This window comes from Hyaena hyaena, unplaced genomic scaffold, assembly GCF_003009895.1.
Source record: "Hyaena hyaena isolate Hyena2069 unplaced genomic scaffold, ASM300989v1 scaffold_314, whole genome shotgun sequence".
NCBI classification, from domain to species: Eukaryota; Metazoa; Chordata; class Mammalia; order Carnivora; family Hyaenidae; genus Hyaena; species Hyaena hyaena.
The window spans coordinates 1,752,256-1,768,787 of NW_024080947.1; the positions used below are offsets into that span (position 1 = coordinate 1,752,256).

At 42.9% G+C, this 16,532-nt stretch overlaps 1 protein-coding gene across 3 annotated transcripts in view; it reads right to left on the minus strand.

The window, feature by feature from the left end:
- SVIL (supervillin) overlaps positions 1-16,532 on the minus strand; it is a 121,915-nt gene that overhangs the window by 56,596 nt on the left and 48,787 nt on the right. For 2 of the 3 annotated variants that reach the window (XM_039248660.1, XM_039248659.1), the window contains 5 exons: positions 6,345-6,379; positions 5,736-5,797; positions 5,303-5,442; positions 1,522-1,765; positions 512-1,085 (listed from right to left, as the gene is read on the minus strand). In XM_039248660.1, coding sequence (XP_039104591.1) covers positions 512-1,085; positions 1,522-1,765; positions 5,303-5,442; positions 5,736-5,797; positions 6,345-6,379 — 1,055 coding nt within the window. Of the gene's footprint in view, positions 1-511; positions 1,086-1,521; positions 1,766-5,302; positions 5,443-5,735; positions 5,798-6,344; positions 6,380-7,083; positions 7,255-7,611; positions 8,509-10,935; positions 11,017-16,532 lie in introns of all 3 variants that reach the window. The other variant, XM_039248661.1, reaches the window with a different exon arrangement.

Genomic DNA, 16,532 nt, shown 5'->3' on the forward strand with positions numbered 1-16,532 from the left:
TATGTTTCAAATGGCTATAATCACAAACCAAAACCACGACTGTAACTTACACGTGATCATTTTATGGAAATGCAGAAGGAGAATTAAAGCCACAAGCAATATAGCTTCCTAGTCGGCATAACAGGACTGTGGAAAGAGTCTGGAAATCTACAGACCTGGGTTCAAGTCCTTATTCCCTGTGCTCACCCAGCCCTTTGGGGTCATCAACTCATAAGAGGGACTTGCAGGTCACAAGACTGTTTTGTGAGTTAATGTGCCCAATGTCATCAGGAATCCTTGTCAGGGTGCATGGAAGAGCTCCAGGTATTTTTACTGCTGAGAAACTGATCATCCAGGTCACATTCAAGGGAAAGGGAAATCTGGGGAGAGTAGGTTTCACCCTGATTTGTAACCAATACTGGTTATAAACTGTCTTCTTACTTTAGTGAAGAATAATCACAAACACATGTAATCAATCAAGCAGACACCAGAAAACCAGCTGGTTTTCAAAACTTTCAGACCGGTAACCTACCTCTTAGTGAAAACTTCCTTCTTGTGACATTCTCCACATCCACCTTCTCTTCAAAGGGCTGCCTGTCCCTCAAGTCTGGGCTCCCCTGTGCGATGCTTTTAGCCATGGAAAATTCCTTCAGTTCATCACCAAGGTGAGCCATGGGGGGATGAACTAATTCCAGGCTTCCCTTTCTCGGAACAGCATACTTGGGTTCCTTATGGCTGTCTCCTTCCCAGACTCTGTTAACGGCAGAGCACGATGGCTCTGCTTCCTCATAGGACCCGTACACTTTACCACCATCACCACTTGTCAGGACTCTCTTGCTTTCTGTCTCTCCAAACTCTCTCAACATTCCTCTGCTCCCACTACCATCTGCTGAAGGCTGCCAGGCTTGGGACTTCAGAATGCTTCTGACCGGAGATTCTGAGTTTTCTATTGAGGATGGAAGTTTATAGTCAGTGGCACTTGGGATGTCGTCCCCAGATGGCTTTGTCCGAAGATCCCCCGCGTACATCGGAGTGACTGTAGATGCCATGGTGGACACACATGTGTTAACAGTAGGTGAGAAAGGAATGAGCTTTCCACTTTGCACCTGCGAGCACACAGTTAAAAATGCAAACAGCTGATTCAAAAACACGGTCTATGGGACTCCCAGTTTACAGACTGGCATAGACTGAAATACTACATGCGGTGTAGTTTCCCTGCTTATCTGAGCGGGAAGCCAACCCTAGACATATTTTATATAACGCATCTCATTAATCAGAATCATCTGGGTGAAAAGCAGATTGTGCGTCCTATTTTTTCTCTCCAGAAAGCACTCATTCCAGCTGGTTTCAGCAAGTGAATTAGGAAAACGAGAAAAGCGAAATGTACTTGGCATGTCTGTCTGTCTTAGGAAAGGAGTTATTACGGAGTCGCCTACAGATCACAGGTGGATCCCCTTCATTACATTACTAACCTAGAAGTGACACTGTGTCCCTGTGTTTTAAGAACCCACCCGCAGAGGAGCCAGATCACAGCGTACCCACCTGTTCCACCTCTCCGAGCGTGACCGGCTGCGTTTGATAGCGTGCATTCATTCTCCTCTGTCTCATGTCTATTCTGTTTCGGGTAGAAATAGCTTTTGAGACTGGCTGGGACAATTTGTTAAACAAGGCCAACTTCTCTGCTAAGCTTAGAGTGGAGGAATCAGGTTCACCTTGTTCGGTAGACTCTTTGGCCTCATTTGCCTGGTCTCTGGCTAACACCTTGTGGTGAGCAGATGCCTGTAATCTGAAAGTGAGAAAAAGTCAGTGACACAGATAAAAAACCAACAAAAGCCCACTGCTAAATTCTGAATATTAACTTTCTTCCCAGCGTCACTTGATTTTGGAAAGGGCTGATTTCTCCCTGCAGAAATTTAAAACAGGAGGGGGCACCGTTTAGGTATTAAGAAGACCGTGACTAGCAGAACAGGCTGGGGATACTAGCATTACCGATCTCACAAAGGGCAGATCTTTATCTCTGAATTATTTCTAAAAAGTGAATTTCCTCTTTAAGGAACTGAAGTCAGCTTGGATATGTCTTATCTTAGAGGGACGTGTACTGTTAGTATCAACAAGTAAGGCTAAAGGGAGTCTCAAGGCATTACATATGGCATGTTTAGACATTATCTAAATACATGGTTCAGAAGTATTCTTTCCATTTTATAGAATTAGGAAATAATATAGTCATTTGGTCAAACAACATATCTGGAACAAAGGGTTTTGATTTTGGGGGTGCCTAGGTGGCTCTGTTGGTTGAGCATCTGATTCTCAATTTTAGCTCAGGTCATGATCTCACAGTTTGTGAGATGGAGCACCTCGTCAGGCTCCACGCTGACAGCGCGAGCCTGCTTGAGATTCTCCCTCTCTCTCTGCCCCTCCCCTGCTCACTCTCTCTGTCTCTCTCAAAAATAAAAAATAAAAATATTTAAGAAAGAAAAGTTTTGGGGCGCCTGGGTGGCTTAGTCGGTTGAGTATCCGACTTTCGCTTAGGTCATGATCTCGCGGTTCGTGGGTTCGAGCCCCGCGTCGGGCTCTGTGCTGACTGCCAGCTCAGAGCCTGGAGCCTGTTTCAGAGTCTGTGTCTCCCTCTCTCTCTGACCCTCCCCTGCTCACGCTGTCTCTCTCTCTCTCTCCTAGAAATAAATATTTAAAAAAAAGTTTTGATTTTCACTAGGTAAACACAAATAGTTCCATTTTAAAGGTTCATTCACTCCTTTAGTGTAGCATTTTCTCTCATAGCTTTCTACCAGTAACTTGGAAAAGTGAAGGAAATTAGGTGCTGAAAAATTCCTCCAACTTCCAGGTAGAGGAGAAGGCTTCCCATTACCTGGTCACTGTGGATCTTGGAAACTTTATGACAGTGTGTGTTTAAGCCACTGTCAAATCCAATTCTTAAGCCCAGTGAACAGTATATATCCTGTCTTGACTCCAATCAATCACCAATTCACAAGCTGTCCCAGACTAAAGAGCAGGGTCAGTGTTCCAGGGTATAATGGATGATAACTCAGAATGGGGAGAGCAATGGCCACCTACTTCCCGGAGAGACCCCTGCTTCTGGGAGGTGCCACATGTGACTTCTTTTAATTTGACTTTTAGCTGTTGTGATTTGGTCCCTCACAGTAAAACAGAGGGGATATTTACATGCCATAAGGACATCCTTTCAAAACACCACAACTGAAAACTTAGTAGTAAAACATCTAATGCAGACACTATGAATTATTACTGTCCCAATCCCAAAATGTCATGGCCTTGTCTCTCTATACATTAGAAATTTACAGGATTGTTTTTAGCATGTCTTTATGATCACAAGTATTTTTTTAAAAAACCAGGGTATTACTGGAATTTCAACATTCATGTTAACTCCCCATTTTCCCATTAATCTTTATTAAGTGCTAGTATTTTAGAAGAATGAAATTTTGTAGGGATGACCACGATTATGGAAAACAGAAACAAAACAAGTGGATAAATGAGTTAGTGCGATCCTAGTTCCGACACACGGCGTTAAGCAGGGAGGTGAAATGTTTTCCCATGCAGGCCCACACGGAGTTAGCGGCGTCTCGCAGTATGACAAAACAAAGTGCCATCCGCTCCCAGAGCAACCTGTGGCTCTGACTCGTTTCTCAAACAAATGGCAGGCATTCAGATTGCAAGATGCATCTGTTGTCTAGGGCCTTTGCCCTCAGGCTTCATGCAGCTACTTCTGTCCAGTACCTGGCAGGCGGCACAGTGCTCTTAGCTACAGTGGGGCTAGGAAGTCTTGCCATTACAGGGTGGGTGGTCACAGAGCACGAAGCAGGGATAGGTTCACTTTAAAAGCAATTGCCAAAGGAGGAACATTCGTAAGGAGAGAGAAGAAGAGAAGCATTAAAGGAAAACACAGTTTTAAATTCAGAAACAGTAAATCAATATTTTCATACACTTATTTGCTACGTGTAAATGTCCTGATTTTTAAAATAACTTAAGGGAAAGCTAATATCAACATTGGCAAATCAGTAGATTATGCCCATGTTTTGGAATGTTGTTCTCAGTCCATTTTGTAAAACATCAGTGTCCTCATATAATCTATAAAACACATCAAAGTAGATTTGGGGAGCCTTACAAGGTGATCATTTTTGTTCATATGTACAAAATGTTTATAAGCTCCCATAGGTAGTTGCTTCTTAGTTTACAACAGTTTACAAATATTAAAAAAAAAGAAAAAAGCTCATCTGCTACGAGCTCCTAACAAATGCATGAAGTACTCATCCACAAATACTCCAGGAGGCTGAGGAGCAGCTGGGTAAGAAAACGATCTCACAGCAGGTACACAGATGTGGGCTGCCACAGACACCTCTTGGGATGGCCGTGCCCTGGATGAGATGAACTTCTTTTCTTCAGGAACACTGTGCGTGTGCGTGTGTGTGTGTGTGTGTGTGTGTGTGTGTGTATGTCCAGGGGAAGGGTGAAAGCAATTTTTAAAACACTGATAAAAGTTGTCACTTGATTGAAACAATGATCTCTGAATGAATTACTTTGGGAAACCCATTCTGAACACATTGGAATCTATTTCGCATGTACAGAAAGTCGTCAAACTTCCAAGTCATATTTTAGGTTTTTTGATGATTATTTAAAGAGAAATAAAAAGAACCCTTATCTTTTTGAGATATCTGCTGAAATACTGATGGGTGAAATGATATCTGGGGTTTGCCTGAAAACAATGCAGGAGGAGAGGGGATGGGATGTTGGTAGAGCGAGACTGGCCAGCTGCTGACTGTGGAAACCAGGTGATGAATACACGGAGGTCCATGATATAAATCTCATGTTTTAGGGGAGCCTAGGGGGCTCAGTCGGTTATGCGTCTTGATTTTGGTTCCGGTCATGATCTCATGGTTCATGGGCTGGAGCCCCACGTTGGGCTCTGTGCTGACAGCATGGAGCCTGCTTGGGATTCTCTCTCTCTCTCTCTCTCTCTCTCTCTCTCTCTAAATCAATAAATAACAACTTAAAAAAATAAATCTCGTGTTTTAAATTTTCCATTGTAAAGAAAGATTTCAAAATGCACAGACAAAAAAAATTTTAAATTCCTCCTTAGCTATTTCTAGGAGATCCAACAGGCAACACATCCCAGTACAAAGTTCGGAGAGACCACAGTAAGCAGAATCCCAGAGAACCAATTTCTCTGTTGGCTTCTAACTAAAATATCTCCTGATTTCTTGACTTTACTTACAAGTCTCTAATCCCCCCCTTTTTTTTTCCTTCAAGGAGACATGTCAACCAAGACCAAGGGGTCACAAGGGGGACTTACGTGGCTGCGATGGCCACTTCCTCAGTGGTGACAGGCTGGGTGTGGGATCTGTCCTGCAGCCGCCGCAGCCTTTGCTCCACGGCCGGGTTTCTTGAGCGTCTCTTTGGAACATTTTTCTCATCAAATGATTTTTCCATTTCCTAAGATCAGAAACAATATGGAATCCTTATAAACGTGGGGAAAGGGCACTGGAGCCACAGAGTATCTCTGCTCTGTCCCCCTATAGGACCTCTGGGAGCGTCCATCTGGGAGGCAGGTAGCATTCTCAGAAGTCCACACTCTGGCGGTGTTGGCCGGTGGCCACACCAGCCGGGGGCTCAGACAGGGGCACACGGGCCAGAGCGAGATGGGACCCAGGGGCTGTGCAGGGAGCGGGGGGGGAGGCGGGGGGGCAGGGTGACAGTTACTCCTCAAGCACGTCAGCACACCTTACCCTGAAAAGCAGCCTCTTGGCAGCAACACTCAGCTTGGCTCGTTCATCTACCTTTTCTTCATCTGTAAAAAGCCACAAAATAAACACCGAACACGGTGAGAAAAATGGAGGTGAAATCTCCGAAAAGTTTCCCAAGGCTGACTTGGAAATCCTTTGAATAGAAGGATGGATATACCCAAAATTCCACTTGGTAGTATTTCCCCTTGGAGGGATCCCATTCTTCTGCTCAGTGAAAAGGTACTAATTTCCACTGCACTTAATCAGATAAAACTCTGTCTGGACAGGAATTTTCTATTCTAATATTTGAACAATTGAGGTTTGAGGATAGATTTTTATGAAAAGAATTTCTCTTCTTTATTGTTAAATAGTAATAAGAAATTAACAACAAAAGCCTGCTTCTAAAGAAGCAAAGTAGTTGTTTTAGTATTATTCATTCTACGGTTCTCATTTGAGAATCTCAGCTAGGTTTTAATATATTCACAGAAAGAAAGCCTGCAGAAAAGAAATCGGTAAGCTCCAAAATCTCATCCTCTCAAGAAAGTGAAATCTTATGTAAACCTAGTCTGGGTGACATGATAGAAAAGTGACAAAAGGAAAACAGATACTTGCCCTCAGCAGTTGGCAATTCTGAATGCGAAGCGGACCTGGGAAAGACATTAGCAAATAAAAGTGACAAAAAATTAGCCGGTGGGAATAGAAGATCCAAATGAAAAACATCAGATTAGAAGTAAAAGTAAAAATAAAAGTAAAAATTCTGTTGCACTCTTTTAAAGAATATCATCTTGCTAGCAACTCTCGTCGTGAACACGCAGTGACAGTTGTTAATGGACACAGTGGGGTGCATGTGCACACAACCCAGCCAGGTGTACACTGTGTGGAGGCAAACCAAAATGGAGTGGGACTTTTGAAACATGACTGATTACTGTTCAGACAAACCTTATTATTTCTAAGCACAAACATACAGTCGTAGAAAACTCAACATGACAAGTAGACAGATATTTATAAGAGGAATATAAAACCCCTATTTACTTGCCCTGGAAAAGTCGGTGAATACCCACTGCAGATTCTACTTTAACAAGGGCATAAAAACGAAAAACATTAAATGAAGAAAAATAACGTGTCTCACTTCTTACCGTCTAAATGCAGTGTAAATCTGTTATTGTGATACTGTTCTTCTGGGCAGCATTCTTTAAAAATACATGTATAAATATCTCTTAAGGATTAGGTGGAAGAATTATAGAATCATCAGATCCCATCTGACACAGCACCAGGACCATCACTGAGGTGAAAATCCTGTACGATGGCTTTTACGTTCCTAGACTGTAGAACTACACGCACACATGCCTACCTATCTGATTCCTTTCGTTCTGCTGAGGTTATAGGTTGAGTTCTAAATCTCTCGGAAGTTTTTCTACTTTCACCAGGAGAAAAATAGCGTCTTGGTTTCCGGGACCCTCTCTCCCATTCCACACCGGTAGGCAAGCCAGCTCCTTCAGCTGACCTCTCAGCCCGGGGTTGGCTTTTAGAATCATTGGGAGGGAGTATACAGAAGGGAAACGAGAGACAGAGAGAGAGAATAAAGGAAAGGTTTATGCATCTCAGTGAGGCAAGGCCCAGACACCACCAAATCCCACTGCATGCCCCGACCATGCATGGAAAGGAGGTGGAACATTCCAGCAACCCAAAACTGCAGCTCCCCATTAGTAGGCAGAAGCAGAATGGTAGTTTTTGAGCCATTTCCTGTATGGTCTGCCCTGCACACTGGTGAGCTAAGCTAACGTGACTCAATGCAGGGCACCACACAAGTTGAGAGGTGAATAAATCTGCCAAGGACGTGCAAGTGACACATCAGAAGGACGTCTGAAACATCACCTACAGTTCGCGTTTCTTGCTGGCATTGACAGACTCCAGAAACGCATTTCGGAGCTGGGCGACAGAGACCTTTGTGTCCAGCATGCCAACTTCAGTGGAGGGCCCTTCGGCTTTGGAACTCTGTGGCCCCTGCTCTGGCGCTGAAGCGGGGTCCTTACATTTCAGGGCCTGCAGCTGAGGGGGGCCCGTGTAGTCAGACAGGGAGCGGGTGAGGACCTTGCGCTTCTTCGTAAGCATTTCCTTTTTATGGCCCGTCACCCCGGCATTTTGGGACACAGGCTCGCTCTGAACATATAAATCCACTTCTTGTCTGCCCATTCTCTCAGTGGGTTGTTGCTGAATGTGAGGTGGGGGTGACAGGCTTTCTGGTTCCATCTGACGCTCTAAGTTGGCTGTGCTAACCACGGGCTTGCCAACGTCTCCATTTCCAGAGGGGTCTTCATGGCCTCTTGCAAGCCCGTGATCCTCCAAAGCCAAAAGTGTGTTCCTGCTTGTCTCGAGAGCTTCGGAAAAGAGATCATCTTCCTCTGCTTTTGATTCACAAATATGAAGAACCGGAGTATCTCTTCTCTCACTTTCTAGAACCTTCAAGCTGGGAGGCTTTCTGACACTCTGGGTGGCTGCCCCTCCCCAGCTGCATTCAGATACATTTTCTGGGATCTCTGAGGTCACCAGCTTGGTCGTGTGAATGGGGTCCACCTGTTGGACGTAACCACGGATCGGCTGTCGTGCGGAGCAGGCTGCCTTGCTCGAGACCCTATCAAAGGCCGAATTTTCAGACTGAAAAGACCAGCACTGGACAGGCACTGGCTGATGTCTCCTCTGAGTCAAGGGCTCTGAGGCAAGTTCAGGGCTGTTGCGAGCACTCTCCTCTTTCACCAATTTTTCTCTAACCTTAACTCTTTAAGAAAGAAAAAGGATTTAAGTTGCAAAGTACAGTCACTGCTAAACAGGAAGAAAGCATGCGTGGATCACAGACTGCCAGGGAACGGAAAGCCACCCAGAGACAGAACCACCGTGACAATGCATTTCTGGTGGTTAATGTCAGAAAACTATCACCTGCCAGATGAACAAGTTTGAGTTGAGTTTCCAAATGCCAGCATGATGCCAAACTATGCCCTCTCGAAAGCTGAGAGGTCCCACCTCTCACCCAGGTGCCATCCTGGGTGAGAATGGATGCCTTCTGACTACATGAATGACCAGAAGCCACGGGAAAATCCATTAGTATACACACCAGTATGTGTGAGAACATACTCAGGCTGGTGCTGGGAATCAGTAAACTCTCCACATGTACTGGTGTTGTGTATGGGCTATGGGGGGAGTTTCTAGGCAGATGTATACCTATTGACCAAATGCAATTTCACTGTCTCCCAGAAATGTCAGAGCATTTGTTATTTATTTATTTTTTTTTTTACTGAGCTCAAGATACAACAAACAATCACCCCTTTCAAGCGCTCAACTAAACATTCACAAGCTTTTTCATGCATGGTGGACTACATTCATTCATTCCTAAGACCTGTGACCAGTTTGGACATCACTGCTACGAATAATTGTAGCACCAAGAAGAATGTTAGAGAAAAGGTATTCGTTGAAAGAACTAAGAAATGGGGTGTTTTCTCCTCTTTGGAATTGCTATTAGGCCCTTAGTTTAAAAGGGAATCTAAAAAGGGACTGCTCTGGTGGTTTCTCCAGCTATTTAAATATCTGAGAGCAGAAAACTGAAATCCATTTTAAAAAGCCTCAAAGCTTTTCCTATTACAGCAGAAGCAAAGGAGCCAAGGGCTCTGTTCAAAACTGGCTCAGCCAGGGGCGCCTGGGTGGCTTAGTCGGTTAAGCGTCCGACTTTCGCTTAGGTCATGATCTCGCGGTTCGTGGGTTCGAGCCCCGCGTTGGGCTCTGTGCTGACAGCCAGAAAACTGGAGCCTGTTTCAGTCTGTGACTCCCTCTCTCTCTGACCCTCCCCTGCTCACACTGTCTCTCTCTCTCTCTCCTAGAAATAAATAAAAACATTAAAAAAAAATTTAAAAAAAAATGGCTCAGCCAATTGTAGCTGGGTGGTCTCAGGCAACTTTCCTGCCTCAGTTACCCTACTCTTTAACTGGAAATAGTAGTGACAAAATGTAATGTGATGTTTACAAAGCATATGGATGACCTAGTGCTGAACAAAGAGCAAACACTTAATAGGTTAGTTCGTACTTATTTGTACTTTTTGCAAAGCTATGTAGTGAGAGAGACCACTGAAGCTGTTGAAGAATGATTGATAATCATCTTGAAAAAATAAAACACACTTTTCCAGTGGGAAAAGTGATTTCTTAGAGAATCTAAACCTTCATTTACTAAAGATCAGTCAGCAAAAATAATTACGATAGTTAGTTTTAGAAGAGAATATTTCCTTAAATGACAAATGCACCCCGTTAAATTTGATACAAACTCCTACATGTTTTTCAACACTGATGCAGGATACCTATGTATATTTCATTTAAAAAAAGTCAAGTACACATATAAAAGGAAGTTATCATGAACTATTCAGGAGGAGGGAAAAGAAAAGCACTCTGAGTTATTTTTCCCAGAGTCTAGGCAGTGTTGGAGGTTTTCATATTTATAAGCTTTTGTTAGTCAAAACAAGACTAAAATGTGGTTCAAGTTCTCCTGTGGAATGTGTCCCTCTAATCAGAGACAATCTGAATGTTGTCCTCAGCTGAGGACAAAGTGACTGTTAGAAACTCAGTATATGGGTGCTTTGTCCTGCCAGTGGCTTATTCATTCTTACTCCTTCTGCCTCTCCCTGCCCCCAACCTTAACAATGAAATGAAACTTTTTTTTTTTTTTTGTCTGCCTTTAAAACCACAATGCCCCCAGTACAACTGTGGAGAATTAACTACTGGCTTGGAGAGGAGGGGACATGAAAAGCAGGAGGTTGGGAGTGCTGAGCGGAGCGGGTGTTGACAATGCGACACTAGCTGGTTAGTTAGTATGACTTGAGAGGACAGCAGCTCAGTGCTCACTACTGCTCCCACTTGATAGTATGTTGGGCGGTGAGACAGGAGAGAAGCAAGAAGTGTAATCAAAAAGATGTTCAGAAACGGGGAAACAAGAGAGAGAAATATTATTAGCAGGGGTTAAGGGCGACCGGAGGAGAAAAGCGAACGATCAAAAAGTAACAACTTCCTGCAGCCCCTTATGAACACACAACTTTCAAATGCACCGCCATTAACCGAGGGCAAGAAGAGAGTTAGAGTTCGGTCATGGGTAGAACAGCAGGGCGAGTCAGCAGGGGAAGTAGCAGCACTTACTACACAGAAGGTGAGAGTTTCAACTTGGGGTATACCTGGAAGGCCAGTTGATAAGAGAAGGTGTGTCCCCTTCGGAATCTTTCTGGAGAAACCACTCATATTTGGGTTTCCCGGTACTATCATGTATAAAAGACAAAACTTCAGATAATGTCTATTCAATGTCAACATGCATACAATCATAATTTAAAACATAAAGGTTGGTTTTTGTTCAGTAAAGAATAATCTTGGCTTTAGAAAATGGATAGGCGCGTTTTGTCACGGGGTTTGTATTTATTTCACAATGGACAGAAGAAATAGTCTATCCAAAGCCACCATATAAAACGTTTTTCAAGCAGTTTGCAAGTATTAGGAGTCTATTACAGTCACAACTGTCCCCATAAATACCAGACGATTTTCTTGTAAGAAGCAGGGTGAAAGGTCAATTTATCTTCTATAAGTTTTGTTAAGGTATATTGGTAAATAGCCAAATATAAAAATAGTATCCGTATAAAACAACACATATCAAATAAAAGAAAGAAGTAAAAAGAAATCCAATAAGATCACATCTTTAATTGCTCTTAGACATTCTCCTTTTATATTTGTCACTGAATAATGCAACCAACATTAACAACTACCAATACTAATTCAGACCAATTCAATAAATGTTCATTGAGTTCCTACTATGTAGGAAGCACTGGACTTGGGCTCTGAAAAGTAACAAAGGTGAATCAGGCAACATCCCGGCCATTGAAAAACTTACACCGTGGTAGGCAAGATAACATATGATTTACACATTCATTCCTTAACACATCAAGGATATTACACCAAGTTCAATGTGATGAAGACATTATGCCATGCTGAAGATATTTTATTTACTTTTTATTTTTTTAAATATTTTATTTATTTCTGAGAGAGAGAGAGAGAGAGAGGCAGTGTGAGCAGGGGAGGGTTAGAGAGAAAGGGAGATACAGAATCCGAGGCAGGCTCCAGGCTCTGAGCTAGCTGTCAACATGGAGCCTGATGCAGGGCTCGAACCAATGAACTGTGAGATCATGACCTGAGCCGAAGTCGATCGCTTAACTGACTGAGCCACCCGGGTGCCCCTGAAGGTATTTTAAAACAGGTCAGAAACACCCTGTGGTAACCATGTAAAGCAAGTCACAAGAGGAGCAGTCAAACTACTGATTTGTATCACCTAACGATGTAGAAAGAGAAAAGGGAGGGGCACCTTGATGGCCCAGTGGGTTGAGCATCCAACTCTTGATCTTCACTCAAGTCATGATCCCAGGGTCATGGGATCAAGCCCCGTGCTGGGCTCCACAGTGCGTATGGGGGCTGCTTCAAATTTCCACTATCTCTCTCTCTGCCCTTCTTCCCCGCTCTCTCTCTCTAAAAAAGATTTTTTTTTTAAAAAAAGAAAGAGAAAAAGGAAATTCTCCATGCTAGTTAAAATGTTTACCAGCCCCAAACCACAACTTATTTGTGAGAGTTCTTGAGTACTAGGTTGGAAACACATTTGAGCTCAAAGCAATTTCCAGGAAAATAGAATGGCAGTGTAATAAAGTGATCTGAATTTTCTAAAACCATTTTAGTTCAAGTTTTAGTTTAAGCTGATGGGCCAGAACCAGTCTGTAACCACTAGTGTACCTTTTCCTGTGACCACTGAAATCTGTCCTGTTCTAGGCTTGGACATCCCCTTGTCTTTCTACATCCAAACCGATCAGCCCAATCTCCCTTTTCTTAGGATTATATGATGTTCATTTATTTATTCATTTTCTGTCTTTCTCTTAGGGGAGAAAGATTCACTAGGGGGAGATGAGCTTCTTAAGAGAAGACTTTTATATCATCAGCACCCAGATAAATATTTATGGGATGTGGGATCATCAGCAGGTCTCGATAAATATTTGTGGGATGGATGAACTGTTGAATGATCATCCCCATAACAACCCTAGAAAGTATTCTTTTATTTTTATTTTTGAAAGTTTATTTTTTTTATTTTGATAGAGAAAGAGAGCAAGAGGAAGGGAGGGGCAGAGGGAGGGAGGAAGGGAGGGAGGGAGAGAGAGCGAGAGCAAGAGCGAGAGCGAGAGCGAGAGCGAGAGAGAGAGAGAGAGAGAGAGAGAGAGAATATGCCAAGGAGGCTCCACATCATCAGCACAGAGCCCGATGTGCTGCTTGACCTCACAAATCACAAGATCATGACCTGAGCCAAAATCAAGAGTGAGGCACTTAACTGACTGAGCCACCCAGGCGCCCCAACCCTTGGAAGTATTCTTATACTTATTTTATAGATGAAGAAAGGAAAGTAGAAAAAAAGTATATTAAAACTGCCCGAGGGGTGCCTGGGTGGCTCAGTCAGTTAAGCGTCAGACTTTGGCTCAGGTCATGATCTCACGGTGCATGGGTTCGAGCCCTGCGTTGGGCTCTGTGCTGACAGCTAGCTTAGAGCCTGGAGCCGGTTTCAGATTCTGTGTCTCCCTCTCTCTCTGACCCTCCCCTGCTCATGCTGTCTCTCTCTCAGAAATAAATAAAAAAACATTAAAAAAATTTTAAAAAAACTGCCCGAGATCACAAGCCAGTAAATGAAAAGCTGGGGCTTGAACCCAAGTGCTGTGAGACCCCTCAAGCCTACATCTGCTCCTCCAGAGCTATAGGCTTCAGAATTCTGGGAAATGAATGGAAAATGAAAGAGCAACCCCTCCTTGGCTGGAATGAGAAATGATTCACTTGTGGCGCTGGTGTTCAGCACTCTGGGGCAAAGCAAGGAAGGCAGCAGAGCGTCCTGGCCATACCTACAATGCTCACTGAATGTCGACCTCTCAGTGGTGCCTGAACCACCTTCAGCAGAAAGCCTGGCAATTACCTGCAAAACCCAATTCTCTTCCTCTGTTTTTTTTTTCTCCACATGCACAACATGAAATCAAAGGAGTCTGGCAGCGAAGAGAAATTTGGTTCAGAGGGCACTCACTGCTAAGGAGGGGTGGGAGGGGATGCAGGGGCCCAGGCTTGGCAAGGTGCATGAAGCCTGGTCTCTCCCCCTACCTGAACAATCTAGAACAGACAACACATATAGGCATTGACCATTTGAAAACAAGAAAATTCATGGGAGGGATAAACTGAGCAGGTGATACTGGGTGTGAAGTGGGAAGAATTAGACATACCCTGAGGCCCAAGGAAATACTTGAACTTGACGGGGGCTCTGGCTGCCCCTCCTCCTCTAGCACATGCAAAAAAATGAAACTGCGACATGACACCTAATTCACAAAACCTAATTCCCACTCGCATAGGCACTTTTGAAGCTCAGCATCACAACAGCTAAATATCAACTAAATAGTCGTCAATAAATATTCCATGTCAGCCATGACACAGGTACAATGCTGACACCAGGGGAGATCGTTTTAACATGCACACCTGACTTATTGCATGCCGAATGGTCGCTAGGGAATCTGACATTTAAAATCAACTCTGTATAAACTACCTTGTAAGTTGAAATCACAACCACCTAAGATGGATTTCTTACCCATGATATTATAAGCGATTGACATTAACATTTCTTCAATGGTTTTAAAAAATAATTTCATCAAATACTTATATGACTTTTTTTGAATTAACAAAAACAAAATACTCAAGAAATATGATTTTATATATTAAAAATCTAAAACTGGTAGTGCAGAGAACAGATTAATGGTTGGTGGGCAGGACCTGGTGATGGTGGGAAGGGTTGACCATGAGGGAACAATTCTGTATCTTGATTGTAGTGATAGTTACACAACTTTATATATTTGTCGAAATTCACAGAAGTTTGCCAACAAGGGTGAATTTCACTGTATGTAAATTATACCTCAATAAAAATATTCTAAAGAGTTCAGACTTTTAAAAACTGTAATCCAGGTTAGCTTCATAATGGATCTAGACAATAGTCACAGTTAAGGGAGTTGCTTTGGCATAGAGGTTGGGCGCAGTTCATGGAATTTTTAAAATCAAATATCTTTTTTCATTCTTTAAAAGCAAAGATGTGTAAATAAATACCAAAGGAAAATGTGGGCCAAACATAGTCATTTCCACAAAATCTTAGATATTTTTTCTTTCTTTCCTTCTAAGTTTCTCCCCAAGGCCAAGCGAGGTTGAAAAGCCTGAGTAAAGAGCAGAAAAGAACCCAGAGTATCACTCTTAAGTGTTTACATTGGTAGAGAAGGCAAATTCTTCCTTTCGAATTAAATGCATGGCTCCCTGAAATGGTGGATCAAAGTATAAAACGTATCTGGTTAGTTCACGGGCACTCCAAAACTATGGAACATAATGGAACTTTCTGAATTGAGTTTTCCATCACTACAGACTACGGCCTGATTGTGATACTGACAGGTGACTAAGGGATGTCCAACATCAGATGAAAAAGTCTATCATTTTGTAAAAATACAAAGTTTATTTCTAGGGCTGAAGGGCCACCATTCTGGAGACATAGTAGAATACCAGGTGGGTTTTTAAAAAAATTATGAACAAAAAGAGATGACATCTGAATAGAGGCAAAGATGCCTTATGTTCATTTTCTTTCTTTAAGCACTAAATTGATGCTGTATTTGATGTAGTTCCTTAATGCTGTTTAACTAATCTTTGATAAGTAAAACTTGGTTAAAAAATTAACCAAGTAAGAAGGGTTTTTAAAAATTTTTTTCAAGTTTACTTATTTATTTAGAGAAAGAGAGCACGTGCCCAAGAAGAGAGAGGGAGAGAAAGAATCCCAAGCAGGGCTCAAACTCACAACCGTGAGATCATGATCTCAGCCAAAATCAAGAGTCAGATGCTTAGCCCACAGAGCCATCTATGCACCCTGAGAAGGGTTGGTTTTGTACAGGCTGAGTTGAGCGTAGGATACCTTTAGGCTATGGCAGTTAAATTAGGTCCTTGCAAGTAAAGTCACCAATCAATGTAAACTTTTCCTATCTCAACTGGGGTAATCGTTACATGTTTCCCAAAACTCACCAACCTGAATTGGTGCATTTTAAATGCAAATTGTATGCATTTTGATGTGACTTAGCCCTGAGTTAATATGTTGCTATTGAATTATAAAGTGAGGACTTCTTGGGTCACAAAATGGTAGAAATACAGGGTCTTCTTAGGGCAGAACCAGCATAAATATGCGAGATTTCTTCCAGGTTCTCTCTGAACTAACCTCAGTACTGACTGCCTAAATGTGAGGCGTCAGGCAACTGAGGGCAATGTCAGAAGATGTGTACAGACAGAAAGAACTATCCATAAAGGCAGTGGCATCTGAGGAAGGTCCTGGAAGCAGCCTTCCAAAGCGGCTCAAGCTTCCAGTTCCTAGCTGGATTTGGATTTCCATGGCTCCCTCTTAGACTACTACCCATCGCTGCTAGAACAAAGTGATCCAGTGACTTCACTGCCTTCGCTGTGAGGCTAACCTAGAATCAGCCATTGGGGACTGGAGATGGAGTTCAGAAGGCCCCCAAAGTAGCCCTCCATGTTTTTCCCCCACATCATGATTCCCAGTCCTAGTTCAATAATGTATATGAGCACACTGATTCGAGATCATATACAAGAACTCTGACCTCAGACCAAGTGGAAAGAGCCCTCTAGTATAAACAAGCGCTTCTCAAAGCATGTTCTGCTGGTTGGTGTCCCTGGCGCGTGATTA